At 46.0% G+C, this 17,972-nt stretch overlaps 1 protein-coding gene across 2 annotated transcripts in view; it reads right to left on the reverse strand.

The window, feature by feature from the left end:
• GRHL1 (grainyhead like transcription factor 1) overlaps nt 1-17,972 on the reverse strand; it is a 56,874-nt gene that overhangs the window by 18,834 nt on the left and 20,068 nt on the right. Inside the window, exons 9-10 of one of the 2 annotated variants that reach the window (XM_070451813.1) lie at nt 5,205-5,363; nt 1,268-1,319 (exon numbers count right to left, since the gene is read on the reverse strand). In XM_070451813.1, coding sequence (XP_070307914.1) covers nt 1,268-1,319; nt 5,205-5,363 — 211 coding nt within the window. Of the gene's footprint in view, nt 1-1,231; nt 1,320-5,204; nt 5,364-17,972 lie in introns of both variants that reach the window. The other variant, XM_070451804.1, reaches the window with a different exon arrangement.

Here is a 17,972-nt window from a genome sequence, read left to right on the forward strand (position 1 = left end):
TTCCCAGACTGCAGGCAGGCTACAGAGCATCTTCCTTGTTTAAGAAACTTAAAACTATAGCAGAACAAGCAGATACAGGTCATGCTGCCTGAACTGCGAAAAATTACACTTAATGTGTTTGCATTTGCACTAAAATCAATTGCACATCTTACCAAAGGCGGGAGAGAAAAAGCCATGTTTAAACACAAAGACACACATACACACTACACAGAGAAAGATCCAGAACAGAGGCAAAGCACGTGAAGTTTCTGCCTGAAAGGCTAAAACTTAACGATTGTATAAACATAATTTAGAGTTAATTTCACCCTGGCTCTCCTCATTAGATAATCTGTTCTGATCGTGGTGTACTCCTGACATCAGAACAGGCACCTCAACTCCAGACCTTCGTCTTCAGAACCGAACCCCATGAGGCGGAGAGACAACGTGACTGCCTAACTCTATTCACTGAATTACAGACTCCACCGTCCCCCAGCCCCTGGCCCTGAGGTGCTTAGTGATGAGCTGTCCGAGCCGCTGACCGGCTCTCTGAAGGGGACATCTCCTGAGCTGCAGTGTGAGGCCAGCAGCAGAGCCCGAACGGGCGTGCTCAGGCCACGTCTGCTGGGCGCCGGCCACGCAGAGAGCAGGTGCGGCCGTCCGAGCTCCAGCCGCGCAGAGCGTGTGCCCCAGCTCCAGCTGTGCCGAGTGCGGGCTTTTTTCCTTCCTTTTAGCTGAGAGCTATGGGATTCTGTGAATATGAATGCTGGCCATATTAAAAAGGAAAAAGAAAAAAAAAGCTTTCCCGGGGGAACATCCAAACAGAAGCCCTATAGATTCTGCATATGTTAAGAATATCTGATAGAAGAACACCACGCTTATTTCAAATTGAGACAACCTGAATTCCAAAGGGTGTTTCTATTACTCTTAAAAATCTAGGCCAGTTCCAATCTCATCATCAGCTATTCGGGTGGAACATGTGTTATTTGTCAGGAACGGGAGCCAGCAACCTGAACCAGAACTGAGGGCCAAAAATCGTCTGAACTCTGGAAAAACTCAGGACTCCTTCCTGGAGTTCCCCGAGCACGACTTAGTTCAGGCCCTCATTGGTCTTTGCTTCCTGGTTAAAGGAAGCAAAGCTATCACTTCACAGCAAGAAGAAGAAAATATCCACTACGCTAGCTTCTGTTTACAACCTTGAGTTACTGTTGGAACGAAAAGGTCTAAAACGCTTGGCAGAAACACTTCTACTTACAGGCATTCAACTGGGAGCTGGGGTCAGTGCACTTGCCTTTTCTTTTGCTTTGCTTTCGTTCTTCATCTCTGATCTTCCGTTCGGCTCCCTGGGTGGAGAGAAGACAAGACGTGGCTCTGTTTACTGACCCTCCTGAAAATGCTTAGCTCTTATCCTGACCTTCGGTGGGAAAATACCTCCTCTTTGGAGATGACTGCTTTTTATACTTGTGGAGCTTATCATGGTAGTTTCTTCTAAAAAAGCCCTTTCTTAAAACTATTTTTAAACTAGAAAAAAATCACAGGGAAACACTTGTTTAAAAAACTAAGAGAGCAGAATTCCCCTCAACAATGGATGAGGCCAGGTCAAATGGAAGCCAAGAAAATCAGCTAACGTACTGCACACTGGCTTCCAAGACACAAGTGACTTTTCTTGTCGTCTAATAACAAGAAAATTGAGAGAAAAAAATACAAGCTGATCCCACTTTGAGTATACTGTCCTGTACAGTCAATGTGGTTATTACTGAAAACTGTGATTCTGTCCAAGGTCTTGGTATTGACTAAGTGATAGATCCAACCAACTATGACTTACAAGAGCAAATATTTAGCTAGAAATCTGTAGTCACTTAAAAGGAAAACTTTACTCCCAGGCCTACAAAGAGGATATACACACACGGTGCACAGAACTACACAAAGAACAGCAGTGCTGCACAAGTGGACCCACGTAGGAACAAACACAACCTGAAATTAAGCAAGTATGCAAAATGAAAACAAAATTATTCATTAGCTATTTTGCTTGACTTACTTGCATTTATTTCTAGATGGTGCAGATTTGTTTACAAAGTTATTCAGGTTCCCTGGTAGCTCCACGCTAAAGAATCTGCCTGCAATGCAGGAGATCTGGGTTTGATCCCTGGGTTGGGAAAGATCCCCTGGAGAAGGGAATGGCAATCCACTCCTGTATTTTTGCCTGGAGAATCCCACGGACAGAGGAGCCAAGCAAGCAATAATCCATGGAGTTGCAAGTGAGACACGACTGAGTGAGTAGCACTTTTATTTGTTAAAGAACTGGTTATTTACTCTTCAGTAAATACATTCCCTAACAGCAAACAGTGGTGATAAAAATCATCCAGTTGATTTGGCACGATTATACAATAAAACCGCATTTTAAAACATGGAATGAAAAACCACCTTCTACATTTATCGATACATCACTAATGTATCAATACACACAAACTTGCCCATCACCACTGCTACCTGACACTGATGCAAACACTACATCCCTGACGGAAAAGAACAGGCAATGGTCACCAGGCTCCTCGCCATTACCGTCTGGGGTTGGTCTGGGTCTTGCTCAGTTCCTTCTGATGGTCTAAAAATAACCCCATGTCAAAGTCTTTGTACCCCAAGGATGGGAGCCCGCCAGGCTCCTCTCTCTGTGGGATGTCCCAGGCAAGACTACTGGAGTGGGTTGCCATTTCTTTCTCCAGGGGGATCTTCACAACCCAGGGATCAAACCTGAGACTCCTGCATTAGCAGGAGGGTTCTTTACCACTGGGCCACCAGGGAAGCCCCCAGACCTGCCTAGCAGACCTGGAAGATCCAAGAGAAGACCTGGAAGATCCAACTGTTTCCAAGAAGGTTCACCAGATCTCAGGACAAGGCTCAGGAAGACTGACGGCTGACAGGCACACCTGACAGCCAGCGAGGTCAAAGTCACAGCCTTTGGTGTCCTCTGAGATCCCAGGAGCCAGGAAACCCCGAGTGCGGAGGAGGATGGAACCACTGCAACAACCCAGAACTGACATGGGAATCCATGGCCAGGCTACCAAAGCCACGGTCCATGTGCTAAGAAAGCTGTGGGAAAAACTGAACGTGGTAAGCAGAGTCTTGAAAGACATAAAATAGATCCAAACTGACCTTCCAGAGATGAAAACTACACAGGCGGGACCGCAGCAGTGTGGACAAGACACAGGGAAAGATGGTTAGCACACGTGAAAAAAATTTTTTTTAATTGAATGGATAAAACTTTAACCTCTCCCTACAATTTTTAGGAAAAGGACATGGACATAACGATCATTTTTCTTTGGGCTCTAAGGAAGAATGTGGCATGAAGGAAGAAAATCTGAGTCAGGGTCAGAGACCTCTGCTCCAGAGCAGATGTGACTTGCCACCAGTTAAGATGCAGCATGTGAGAAAGCAGGGGGCAGAGCGGGGGAAAGGAGGAATGAGGCCCCTAAGAGATGCCCACGTCTGATGCCCAGAGCCTGGGCCTCCGTCGCTTCCACAGCAAGAAGAGGAGGCTGGGCTGACTGCAAGACAGGGAGAGTCACAAGCGCCCACACAGCAGAAGAGCCAGAGGAGGAGGAGGCAGGATAGCTCGCAAGGCAGGCGGGGCCACGAGCCAAGAACTGCGGGCAGCCCTAGACAGAGGAAAGGCAGGGGAACGGGTTCTCCACGAGACTCCAGACGGAACCAGGCTTCTGGTGCCTTAACTTTTGCCCAGTAATACTTGGGTCAGACTCCCTGACCTACAGAACTGGAAGATGACAGACGCGTGTCATTTCAAGCCACTAAGTCTGTGGTCATTTGTCAACAGCAAAAACAGAAGACTAATACAACTGATACCACATGACAAGTCACATGGCAGGTACTCAATAAACATCACTGGACCTGCCCTCTGGACCTGGAAGGTCTTAGGCTCATCCCCTGGAGCCGACACAGTGCTCCATGCACCCAAAGTACAAGTCAGGACACCAGGCCTCTGATGGCAAATTCACTTCCGGGTTCTAGGCACCTTCTAAAAAAATCTTCGTAACACAGAGGTTCAAACAGGATGAAAAGACGAGACTGGCAAGAAAAAAAATATACAACCCGGTATTTCTGAGTGGGAAAAGTCAGAGTCATCTTCAATCCTAGTTCAGTGGACAGTTCTGCCCCATTCTGGAAGACGTCACTGTCTCCAATCCCCGGGGCACCAGGGACTGCCAGCTTCTTTCTGGATTTAATCGAGCTGAGCGCTCCACCCGGCAAAAGTGCTCATCTCTTCTCCGGAAAACAAGGAGTCACAGCAGAGGAAAGGAACGATACTGACTCATGTGGGCCCGTGCTCTCGCTTCCCACCCACCTGCTGCTGCCAGCAAGAATCTGAAGCTCACCTTCCCCTGCCTAAGTGAGCTGCCGGACAACCTGCCAAACAGCCTGGAAGGAGGCGTGCCAGAGACGACGCAGACCTGGAGGCCTCGGACACAGAGCTCGGGAAAGCTCCACCTCCAGGCCACTGCCCGCAGGCCCCTGCAAGCTGAGGGCCCGCCCGGGACTGGGCGCAGCGTCTCTGCATCCCACCCGTCAGGCCCGCCCGACAGAACGCGCTCATCGACCTTTCTGGTTTTTCAGTCAAAAGGAGATTAGTTTTTCTCTCCTCTATAATGTGACTTTGCATGGCTAAAACATGAACTGCTAATTTAAGATCAGCTATTTTATATTATCAGCAATACATGCTTCAGTTCTGTTAGTTGCTCAGTCGTGTCCGACTCTGCAACCCCATGGACTGCACCACGCCAGACCTCCCTGCCCATCACTAACTCCCGGAGCTTGCTCAAACTCATGTCCATTGTGTCGATGATGCCATCCAACCATCTCATCTTATGTTGTCCCCTTCTCCTCCTGCCTTCAATCTTTCCCAGCTTTAGGGTCTTTTCCAATGAGTCAGTTCTTCCCATCAGGTGGCCAAAGTATTGGAGTTTCAGCATCGGCATCAGTCCTTCCAATGAATATTCAGGACTGGTCTCCTTTAGGATGGACTGGCTGGATCTCCTTGCAGTCCAGGGGACTCTCAAGAGTCTTCTCCAACACCACAGTTCAAAAGCATCACCACTTCTCCAACACCACGGTTCAAAGTACATCCTCACTGGACTTAAGTATAAGGAAGGCCCTGGTCTTTTCCTATGAGGAAGGGTGTATCCTAAGGGTCCACATCCAGTCGATGGCCTTACCTTATCACAGAAGACCTTTATCTGGCAGTATGCCCGATGCACAGGCTTGTTGCTGCGGTTGTTATAACTGTAGGTGTCAATTTGGATGTTCAGAGGCAACCCCTTCACACCCTTCTGAGAAGAGAAGTCTGTGCTCAAGCAGTTCACAGAGATGAAAACCTGCAAACGGAAGAAAAGTTTCCGTAAGCAACAGGCACCAACAGTAACCATTTGCACAGTTGATAAAAACACTAATGCCATGGAAATGATTCAGATTATGCTTGAAAAGAGAGTTCGTCTTCCTATTTAAAAGAAGTTTTGTTTTTTTTTAAAGGGGTAATAAGGGTTAATTTAAAACCACTTTTGGTCATAGGAATGACAGCTTTGACCCCTGTCAATTCTCCTCCCAGAACACTTATTTAATAATTGGAAGGTGGATGAGGCCAGTTGTCCTTCTTGACGTCATCTTTAAATGTTCCAAGGGGCACAGGTGCTCTTTGTAGCTTTCTGAGAGCCTGCTGCAAACTCTTTGGGGATCTGCCTGCATTTGTGTCTATACCATCTCCTAGGATAACCTGTAAAACCTATGTTCCAACATCCTGGAGTTTATGAAATCATGAGTCACATGATTGAAGTGGCACTGAAGGCTGTTACTCAGAGAGACTCAGGTCTACCCTGTACACAAGCATGAACATGCTCAGGCCCGCCCCCGCGCCCCCCATATCTGTGAGTCTGGATTTTAACCCCCCCCATAGCCAGTCCACAGGTGTTTGAGTTCACAGTCAATGCTTTTGTTTTAGAATTTATTTCTGATGCATAAGCACCACATGGTGGGTATTACTGGAACTACAGTTTTTAAAACGGCCTGGCACATTTCGAAGGCCTCAGACCCTTATTCTAGATTCCGACCGGTCCATGAGGTGACAACCCAGCAGCCCTAATAACTAAACCCAGCCCTAACTACTACACTGGTGCAGGCTGCTGCTGGCTAAAGCAAGACCCAGAAAGAGAGAAGTTTAAGTCACAAGACGGGGAAAACCTATAAGACGGTAATAAGAGAGTAGGGAGTGGGGACAGAGTGTAAGGAGAAAAGACAGTCACGAGGACAAACAGCGCTCTCCAGAAGGCATGCAGGACACCGAAGCGGGGTGTCCACGCCTGCTCTCATCCGTGTGCTGCTTACAAGTAGAAGAGACCAAGACACCCTGAAAAGACTGAGGACTTGTCCAAGTAAACAGGTGGAGCAGTCGTCACTCCCCTCACCCCTCCGCTCGGCCTCGCCCACTCTCTACACCAAGGATGAGCCGGCGGCGTGGCCCTGCCCCAGCTCCGTGCTGGTCCCTCGTCCTCCCGCTGACCCGTCCAGTGCCCCCCATGGCTCCTCTCTGCTGCTCTGCATCTGAACGTCCAACCCCAGGCCCCGCTCCTGGAGTGTCTGCATTCGGCCCGCACTGTGACACAGATCCCGCAGCACAGAGCTTTACACATGGGCGTGTAAGCAAGCCTCACGCACACGGTCTCGTGTCCCCACCACTACCTGGAGGGACTGCTGTCCTCTGCTTACAGGTGAGGCCTGGACAGACCTTTAAACTGTCCCCCGCATAGAGAGCAAAGGGCTGGGAGTCATTTCCGGGTCTTTCTGCCTCTATTCCCTGCTGCCTCTCTTTCCCAAAGCAGCTTCCCCCCCCCCCAACCCCAAATTCAGGAAACTTCTAAACTGACACAAGACGATTATACAAGTAATATTACATTTTAGCCAGTTACCTCGATAATATCCATTAAGGCAATTCCCCCCACCGGCCCACTTGTAATGGTGTACTGCAGTTTTTTTTTAAGCGTGTAAGTTTTTGTTTTTTTTTAAGGAGGACAACTGCTCTACAATATTGTGCTGGCCTCTGCCACACATCAACATGAATCAGCCACAGGTATACATATGTCCCCTGCCTCCTGAACCCCCCTCCCATCCCCGACTCTTGGTTGTCAGAGAGCACTGGGTCAAGCTCCCTGGGTCACCCAGCAAATTCTCACTTGCTGTCTCTTTTACATCTGGTAATGTGTATGTTTGCACACTGTGTTCTCAATTCATCCCACTCTCTCCTTCCCCTATTGTGTCCACCAGTCTCTTCTCTGTGCCTGCGTCTCCACAACTGCCCTGCAAATAGGTCCATCAGTACCATCTTTCTAGATTCTATACGCATCCAAACCAGCTATTTATCCTAGACGAACCCCTGGATTTTCTTTACGACCTGAAACGGTCTGCCATTTTTAGATATGTATGTTTTGTGTCCCAAGTGAAAGTGAAAGTCGCTCAGTCGTGTCCGACTCTTTGCAACCACAAGGGCTGTCCATGGTATTCTCCAGGCCAGAATACTGGAGTGGGTAGCCTTTCCCTTCTCCAGGGGATCTTCCCGACCCAGGAATCGAACTGGGGTGTCCCACACTGGAGGCAGATTCTTGACCAACTGAGCTATCAGGGAAGCCCCAAACTAGATAGTAAATACTCAGTAGGCTAGGTCCATTTTCTCCATTTGGCACCTTTTTAAATAAAAACTTTCTATTTTGTGTTGGGGTCTAGCCGATTAACATTGCTGTGACAGTTTCAGGTGACAGTGAAGGGACTCAGCCACACATATACATGTATCCATTCTCCCCCAAGCCCGTTCCCATCCAGTCTGCCACAGAACATCGAGCAGAGTTCCATGAGCTGTTGGCACCTTTCTTAATACTTGGCACGGTTTCTGATCTAGTACTGCCTTATCTTGCCTATCGCATTTTTCTTTCGGTTTACCTAATTTTCAGCATTTGACCAAATTGCTCTAATTTTTAAATACATACATCTAGATACACAGGCAAAAGCAGCACATGTGAATTTCAGAGCTACAGAAACTCAAGGCTTTGACTTCATATTTTTTCATATATGTTTTTTTAAGAAAACATTTCATATACAACCTGTAAATCCAACTTGAAAAGTTAGTCTATGGAATAGATGAAAGAGGGACAAACAGAATCGCAGACAGAAAGACAACAGTTCATGCAAACAACAGAACACATACATAGTAACCAAATGGTCACATTTTTTATTTTACAACTCGGTAGAAAATCTAAGCTTTTCTCTATCACTCTAGGCTGCAAGGCTCAATTCCTAACTCAAAAACAGCTGCCTGGGAAAACTACACTTTACCCTCCACAATTCCAGGAAGTCTTTGCCCCAAAGTGATATTCCCTTTACAAGAGGATTTCACAGTAATCCAGCCTAAAACCTAACCTCCTCTGGCTTCCCAGCATCAAGTTTCTATTCAGAGCAGAAGTAAGCAGGCGCCAAATCCCAGGGTCAGTATAAACACGGAGGCTTCAAAGAGACACCACTCTCCCTGCCGTTCACGACCACTTTCGATCACTTTCTTGCATATGTTCTTCTATCTTTTATCACCGACTCTTTCCAAACCTGGCAGTTTTCTACATGGAATCAGAGAGAGTGGACAGCATCCCTAACTCAGCATTAAAAAATGCTACCTTGTCTCGACAGATATGCAGACATACTGGTAAAAGGTGAACAGCATGTGCAGTGTCTGATCCAAGAACATGAAGTTCAGAGTCAGTGGGCTGAAGGCCCGCAGGAGAAAGACGAGGGCGGCACGGGAACACGCCGGACAGTCACGGGGACAGCCGGCCCTCAGGGGGACACACCGGCCCCGAGGGGGACACGCATGCCGTGTCTAAGCCTCAACCAAAGGCTGACAAGGGGGCAAGATGCCGTATGTACGTCCTAGCCAGTGGTAATGTGGTCAACAGGAAAGGCTTTGGTCTGAAAATCACAGCATCCAGTTTCGGTTCCAGCTCCATCACTAACTGTGCTGTGACATGGGCCAGGGTCCACTGGTCAAGCACAGGGCTGTTGAGACCACCCCTAGCTGACTTTTAACTGCAGTGCCAGGTTGGTATTTATACTGAAAGATGATTAACCCTACATTCCTACTCTGTAAGTCTAGTAAAAACAATTTTGTGTAATATGTTGATCAATCAACTTTTACATATCATACTCTTAAAAGAGTACCATGTAAGGTTGCCACTTAAAGCAATCATACTAACTACTTGTATAAAATTAAGAATCTTGTGCAACAGTGGTTCTCAAAGTGTGGCCAGAACATCAGCCTGCCTGGAAATATGAGCGCTGAACACCCTGACTCGCCTGGAAGTCCATCCTGTACCGGAGACCATGGGGCCGCCCCTGCTGTTCCTGCTCCCACCGGCCCGGGGTGGGTTTTGGGCTTGAGGACGGTTTCAGGTCCTCTCTGGTCATTCTCGTGATTGGCCAAGACAAAACCACTGCTGTCAAGTGATTAACTGTTTACAAACTTACACACTTTGAGCCATAAAAGAGCTCCTTTGGCTCCAAAACTCTGAGGTTAGTAAAACAAGTTCCAGTGTATGATTTCCTTTCTTTAAGAAGTTCAGATGTGCTTACATGTGTTTATATGTATCCCATTAGGCATTTTTATATTAAAAAAATTTTTTTACAGAGATACAGTCCTATCAAATAATAATATTCATTTAATCAATGGAAAGATAAAGATTAAAGCATCTGCTCAACCTTACTATTCAACAAGGTCATGCAAATCCTCAAGAATTCCTAGGTTAGAAGATAAATAGATTAGAGAAGCGTCTGTCAGACTGTACTTCTTATGTTTATGTGTGACGTTTGGTTTTCACGGGTGCTGACGTGTGGGGATGAGTTATGTGTCTGGATGGGGGTGTCAAGCTGACTGCTGGTATAGTCCCAAGGAGGACAGCGACCAGGCTTTCTGTTCCTGGGGCTGGGATACAGCACACGCTCAGCACGCAGGTTTTTAACAAGAGAAGGAAAATGTAGAGAGAGGAATGAATAAACACAACCAAGATACATGAAGGAGTTCTCAAGTATTCATCTAAACCAGGAGTGGGCTAACTTTTTCTGCTGAAGGGTCTGATAAGAGTTTTTGCCTTTGTGGGCCAAATGCAACCATGCAGTTCTGCAGTGATGGTGCTAAGGCCACCGCCACAATCAACATGTGAGCAGAGAAGGATGGTGGTATCTTGAAAAAACTACTCATGTGAACAGGCTGCTGGACGGCCAGAGCCTGAGGGGCAGTCTCCAAGCCGCTGGGACGTAACTGACCTTCACATCACCACAATGTGGGAAACAGTGAGGAAATGTCAGGCCCTTTTTGTGACTCAGCATTTCCACTTTCCACACAAGTGGCCTCCTGAGAAGACAGGCGCTAGGGATGTCTCACCAGTGTGAGCTCTCCCGTGGACCCTCCCCCTCTATCAACGCAGCCCAGGCTCGCCGAGGGGACTCCACCAAGTCCTGAGGGAGAAGCACAGTGTCAGGGAACCTTTATTTAGGAAGGTGACACTCTTTCATCAGTGGCACCCATGACAGGGAGATAGCAAATGTACGAGACGAGACAGAGCTCTGCCCTGGGTCCTGGGGCCGCAACGAGACGGTGCGTTCGTTCCTCACCCGCGTCAACCCCAGGGGCTGGTTCTACCTGGCGGCTTGGCCTTAACTTGACCTTGGACAACAGGCCAAGTCACCCACACCTGGATAAGACAGACTGTTCAGACCATTCTCACTGTGTAGAGAAACACTTTCTATAATGAGATTACAGGAAAACACCAATATCTGCTAAAGAAGGTGGGAAAGAGATAGAAAGATGAACTATTACACATCCAATCCCTCTTCTATAAAACACAAGTATGTGTGCATGCACACAGACACACACAGATACACACACTTTAGAAAGTCTTATATCTAAAATCTGAGAGTAGGGTGAATGATACACAACCTTCCTTCTTCAGAATGATGTAAAGATCTTTAAGAACTCAAATAATGACCCTTTATTTTCATATTTCCTTACCACTGATTTAGAGGAAAAGTTAGACTTTATTCAAATAATTGGAACATAAATCTCAAAAGATGAACAATCAATGTCCCCATCCAAAATCACTAGAGAAAAAGAAAAAAAAAAAAAACACCTAAACCCCCCCCCAACAAAACCCTGCTAAATTAGGTGGAAGATGCTTGGCAAGATTCCTCTTTCAATGTCCAGCCCATTTTTCTAAGACAGTTCCTCATTAGTGGCTGAGAATTCACGAATTTAGAACTTCTCAAAAAATATAATTTTGTTTTCATGTACTTAGAATTTTTCAAAAGATTTAATCTTGTCCTCAAAACTCAGCTGGAAAATGAAAACAAGAGAATAAAGAATTGCATCATTGAAGAAGTAACTTGCATAGGTTTTTTTTCATTCCAAATGTTGACAAGCACAGAACCAACAAGCAATCAGACCCTGAGCTAGTTTACGATGATTTTCCCAGGAAGCACTATGGCAGCCACACAATCCAGCTCACCAGCCAGCTGCCGTGCCCACAGCCAGCCCTCAGATGAAAGAAAGAGGAGGGAGAAAGAAGGAACCAGTGTGCTCAGAAGACAGCTACGGTCAGCACTACACGTTCCAGCAGGTGGAGAGAGTGTGGCTGAGAACAGATTTTATAAACTCCCAACTCGCCTGCTCTTCGGGAGCTTCATCATCTATACCACCAAGTGAGACATAATTCCAGAAAACTTACTGACTCTCTAGTCTAAAAGGAGTAGTCAGATGTGTGAGCTGAAACATGTGAATTTCATTTGTAGGGAGAAGTTCTAGAAATATTGTTCATCTACCTAATTCACAGAAAGAAAGCACTAACAAAGTAATTAGAATTCACAAAGCGAAAGTTACAAAAATTATAAGCAGTTTAGTCAAAAGCTGAGTGACGAGACTAACTTAAATATGTTATAATAGGTTAATTTTCATAAACAAAAAGGCTGTTTCTTATCCAAAATCTACCACAACAGTCATACTCACTCCATATTATTCTTCACATACAAGGAAAGAAACTGAGAGCCAGATAATATAGTTTCAATTTTTTCCCCACTGATTTAGGTGAAATTTTACCCACTATCGTATGACAATGACATTGCAGCTACGCTGGTGAAAATCATTTCCTCTGACTTTCATAGTATGGTTTTCTCAATGAGAGGAAAGAAAAATTTCAAAATGTGAACCTTTAGATTCAGTGAGAACATTCTGAACCACCCTTAAGACAGCTTGGATCAAGTTTTCTTAATTAAACTTTTTTTTTAATGAATAAACTTTTCATTTTAAGGGCTCCAATTTTTACATTATGATCAAAGTATCAAAGCAATGCTCATAAGTGAGAGGTGAGAGGTGAGCCATGTGACGTCACCTCGGTGACGGGGACAACCAAGAGCTTAGAGAAAAAGCCTGAAGGAACGGACCTGCGTTCTCAAGGCCTCCAGTATGCCAGCTCCACACTATTTTAGTTCCGCATCTCCTTCACAGGACTTTTTATGCACACTTTGGAGGGGCTCTTATTTTTGTGGCTCAGCTGGTAAAGAATCCACCTGCAATGCAGGAGACCTAGGTTCGATCCCTGGGTTGGGAAGAGCCCCTGGAGAAGGGAAAGGCTACCCACTCCAGTATTCTGGCCTGGAGAATTCCATGGACTGTATAGTCCATGGGGTTGCAAAGAGTCGGACACGATTGAGCGACTTTCACTCACTCAATTTATGATAACCTTTATTTCATTCTCTACTGACATCTCTCTTATGACTAAAGACTAGAAACAACTGAAAGGACTTCTCTGAGATGCGTTTCCCCAGCTACCCCCAGAGAATCGCAGCTCCATTTTAGTATCTATTACATGGTAGTTAAGTAGCCTCCCTGGGCCCCTGTGGCCTTTTTCAGGCCAAGGGCCTCTGCACCCATCACTGAGGTCATGGAAAGGAAGGGACAAGAGCACCAAACAGGCCACCTCTACCGAATCCCTTGTCACTCTGTCACCCTGTGAGCGCTATAAGCCAACGGTCCCCTACTGCTCGACGAGCTGAGACGGAGCTGATGTAATCACAACAGAGAGAGCGTGCACAGTGAGTGTCGTGTGCCTGAATCACCCTATCCGTGGAAAACCCTCAGAACCGGCCCCTGCTGCCAAAGGGCCCAGGGACCGCTGCTGTAAGCCCCTTGATGGCAGGGATTATGTGTGATCCATTAAAAAAATTTTTTTCCCAGTGTTTAGTATATTTTTTGCATTTCTCCTAACTGGTGCTGAATTAAAAACTGTTAATAAGAGACAGAAAAAACATAGGTAGATACAAAATCCACTAGATTCAAAATCCACCTATTAGCTCCAAATCTTAACAAGTTTCAAATCCTAACAAAACTTTAAATACATGTAACAGTGCCCTGACCTGTGTTTTTGTCTACACACAACCAAAAAAAAAAAAAAAAAAAGCTAATATAAATTTACATAAATTAACCCACCTTTCTTCCAATCCCTAGGAGAGGACTGTCCAAACAATAAAATGGCCACAAATCAAGAAATGAAAAGAGACAGCCTGCTTCCCTGACATTAGGCAACCACCGAACACCGGGATCACTACAGAACCGTAATCATTTATTCTTACTCAGTGGCGTTCAATCACTCACCTCTGCCTATGTGATAGACTAAATTCCTCAGCAGTCAAAAGCTGCCTGTGATGCAACCCCTCTGTCCAGCTGTGTTTCCTACCACCTACAGCATGTTTCTCAAATGTGAATAATACATGCATCCTTTTTGATAGAGAAAAAAAAGTTCCTTGCCCCCTAAGAACATATCCAATCCTAGTCTGAGAAATAACTACTCTATTCAAACAGCTGAATGCATAATGTTTGACCACACAGCACCCCCAGCGACTCACCTGGCCTGTGTCTGGCTCTAACTTAATATCTAAACACAAACACTAGCGATGAAACCTCCTGGCAGCAACTGGCCACCAGAGTACACCTGTGAATTTAAAAAGTCTTATCACTGAATTGAAAACGCAAAGAAACTCCGACCCTGATCTCCTCAGTCCACAGCCCCCAAGGGTTTGAGACAGCTTGCTTACAGGGTGACGTCCAAGGTCCTCACTCGGGCAGGACAGGGCCTTCAGAGTCTGGACTCACCTCCTCACCCCACCCCTCACTCGCCTTGGGTGTCAGGTTCTGATTTGAGCTCTGCACTCACTCACATCACAGTCACAGGCTCATTCTGGGCTCTGAACACTTGGCTCATTCTTAACTGATCTTTAGGACTCACTCAAGCATCACCTAAGGGAACCTTCTCGCATCTTCGTAAGTTCTACTCATTTGGGTTTACTTCTATGACTGCACATACTAGAGTAGCACCTTCTCCACTAAATTCTGAATTTCCTGAGAATTGGGCCATGTTCCACTCAGCTTTACACTCCCAAAGCATCCTGGCAGTTCCTGGCCAATAAGAAAAAAAAAGAACGTTCACTGAATGGATGACCCCCAGACTCCTAAAGTCCAGCCACACAAAACTACACGCTGCTATGATATGTGAGTTACATCTGCTGTACTCTGACAATGTACCTGACTCTGGCCCTCAAAACCACCTCTGAAACTGGCTCTCTTCTGCCCCCAGTGCACAGATGAGACTTTGCAAGGTTAGGTAACTTGTTGCCCAAGTTCACAGGTTATTCACATTCACATCTTTTTTCTAAGCACAGGTGAACACTGAGGTCATCTTTTGAATCCAGGACATCAAGCGGTCTTTCATACACACTGGATATTAGATAACAGTAAAATGAACGACTACATATACCCCTCAATCTGGAAAAAGATCATGGAATTTTGAGGCTCAATGATACATAGAGAGGGACAGATATGGTAAGTTCTAGGGCAGGGGTAAACCCACAAAGTGAGCCATGAGGTGACTGTCTACTGTAATGATTTACTTTTACACTTTAAAGTATTATGTTCAGTGACATCTTTCCTTTATAGCACCTGCAGGTACCTGGCAGTGGGGTGTGATAATTAGGCATGTGACCCCTTCACACGTAGCTTCGGGTCATACTGACAGGGAGGTAACGTCTACGACTTCTTACAAGATTCGAGCATCGCAGCAGCTAAGTCCTGGGGCTGCTTCCCGGGCTACAATACATCAGAGCACCTCTGCAGACTGAGCCGTTGCAGGTGCCTCTGAAATTCACAGGAGCTACTCTGGGAGCAGGAATAAGGGAGAAGAAAGGTCCCATCAGACGGCCTTTGCAAAAACACTCCGCAGCCACCATCTCTCAAAGCACAGTGCCCGGTGCTGTCTCTTTCATAAAGCCTTCACCTCCCTTAGCTGAAGGGACCCCCCTTAACCTGGAAACCTTGGGAGCATTTTTTAAACCTCACTTATGACCTGTACATCACATAGAGAGTGTTCCCTCTTTTGAGGACAGGCTTTCTGCTTGCACTGTTTTTCACTCCCTCAGAGTGATCCTAGAGAGAAAAGCACAATGAATAATTTGCTGAATGAATGGACCACACCATCCACACAGTAGCAACAGATTAACTACCTTGCATAGAGTTTTCTAGAAGGCTGTTAGAAATGAGTTAAAGGGATTGATAATAACAGAAACAATTTGTCAAGGGAGAATGGTGCTTTCATCTTTGAAGTTAAGACCGTACACAATAAGAATTTTGGAAAAGCATCAGCCTGCAGGGCTGAGAGCATGCCTGATCAGAATTTCATGTGGGTCACTGTGAATTAAGTGCACATTCAGGCAGTTCAATGGAGTTCTAACTGCCTGGTAAATACACGCAAGAAAAGAGAAGAGATCTAATAGAAGAAGGAAAAGAAAAAGAGAAAAATGGGCTGATTTAACTATGGAAGATGCTTCAGAAAGCTGATAACCAAAAAATGTCTTATATCCCAAGAATGCACTTCTTCTTGTTGCGCTCCCCAGAAACATTTACCTTGAACATGAGCATCACCTGGCTCAGAATCTGGCTACTCCACACCTTAACTCAAGAGAGACACAGCATCCAGCTGTGGCTCAGGCTCTGAAGAGTCAGGCAGTAAAAGACACACGGGACACAGATGACAAAGCCAGAGCCAGGACCTACGCCTCCTGCACAAATCTGTGCTCTTGAAATCACAAGGACACAATGAACACAGAAAGCCTGAAGTTCCTGATGGAAAACGGTGTGTTGCAGCAGAAAAACAGGGGAAAGAGTGACCCTCAAGGGGCTGCGAGCAGAAGGTTCTTTTTTGATCAGGGGGCATGAAATCAAAGGTTCCTATATTCCAAATCAAACAGGGCTTCTACGCCCAATTTCCATGTGACTTCCTGTTAACTCATGAGACTTAGCTGATGCCTCGGCCCCGCTAGGCAGTGTCAGCCCTTGTGGGTATCGTCCCAGCTGCCTCTAGGAGTCATTACTGCTTTAACTCATTCTAGCATTAAATTCAACTCATTCTAGTATTAAATTCAACTTAGTCAAAGAGATCATATTCATAATCTCATTCCTGGGATGTAACTGATCTGCTAAGTTGAAAGCAGGAATCCTAGAACAAGCTTTCATTTAACGCATGTCCATATCAGTCAAAAAAAAAAAAATCACTTGAAAATACTTCTACGTCGCTTTTCTTAGTATAGAAACCTCCTGACAAATTAAATTACGTGAGATCAACAACATAGGTTTATTCTCACCCCAAATCTAACAGCACTACTTCAAGATAACAAAATCCCCAGTTTTCCAATATGTGTATAGGGAAGTTACGCCAGCTGAAACCAATGGAGTAGGAAACGGGTTTAAAGGAAGGGATCAAAGTCCAAGTCTAATCAGACAGGAACATCTACTGAGCATTCTACAGCAGACACTTAATCTTCAACATTCCCTCTCCCACAACTGGGTGGGGGAGCTGGTGGGAAACCCAACCCCAACAAACTCTGATTACCTTAGTTCTGCAGGAGCCTAGTCGTTGCCCTGCTTCCTCCCGATGCGCAGGCCTAATTAATTAATTACACCCCAGAAGGTCTCAGAGGCTGAGTCAGAGCCTGGGACGCAGAGTCCCGCTCCACCACTGATTCATCAGCTAATCCCAGGAAAGTCACACCTCCCCACTATGCTGATGACATGTGGGGAGTAGAAAGTCCCCACTACAGAATTAACATCAGCATGAAACAAGAGCCTTCAAACGTGCGACCAGTGTGTGTGTGTGTTCTTTCTCAGACGATCAGACGGCCATCAGGAGAGGAGAGAAAGAACAGGAAGGCTGGGCGGTGAGGGGAGGGGTGTGGGGAGAGCAAAGCACTGACTTGCAATCTTCTGCCAGCAACGTGGGGCGTCTCCCCAAAGACAACACAAGGGTCTAGTCATCGCCCCGACTGCAGCCACAGCGCTGCCTTCCCACGCCACCCACATGTCAGCTTTGGTCTCTGCAACAGATTGCAGAGAGCTGGGAAAAGTCCCAAAGACAAAGAAAGAGAAGGAGAGAGAGAAAAGCTTCCTGGAGGCACCGGCGGGCCGTCTTCCCTCTGTCACGTCCTACAAGCAGGGGCTGGTGAACCTAAGGACACTTGGCAGAAACAGAGGCTGGGCACCTGTTGTCCCAAATAAACAGAATGATTGTTTGAAATGCGAAGATCTGGACGCAGGTGCGAAGCAAGGCAAACACAGACCACGTGCCAGCATCTCTAGTACAGAGCTCAGGACCAGAAGCAGATGGCCACAGGGCAGGCTTGGCCAGCAAGCTGACTTCCAGTCAAAATCTAGAATTAGACACTGGAACTCTTCTTTAAAAAGCTAAAGAAAAAGTCCCTAACTGGGTAATTAATATAGATTCCACTTATATTTACTAGCAGATTTGGAGTCTTGCATAAAGAAGACCTCCCTTATAAAAAAAAAAAAAAGAAAACCTTAACTC

The sequence above is a fragment of the Odocoileus virginianus genome, chromosome 2, assembly GCF_023699985.2.
Source record: "Odocoileus virginianus isolate 20LAN1187 ecotype Illinois chromosome 2, Ovbor_1.2, whole genome shotgun sequence".
Taxonomy (NCBI): Eukaryota; Metazoa; Chordata; class Mammalia; order Artiodactyla; family Cervidae; genus Odocoileus; species Odocoileus virginianus.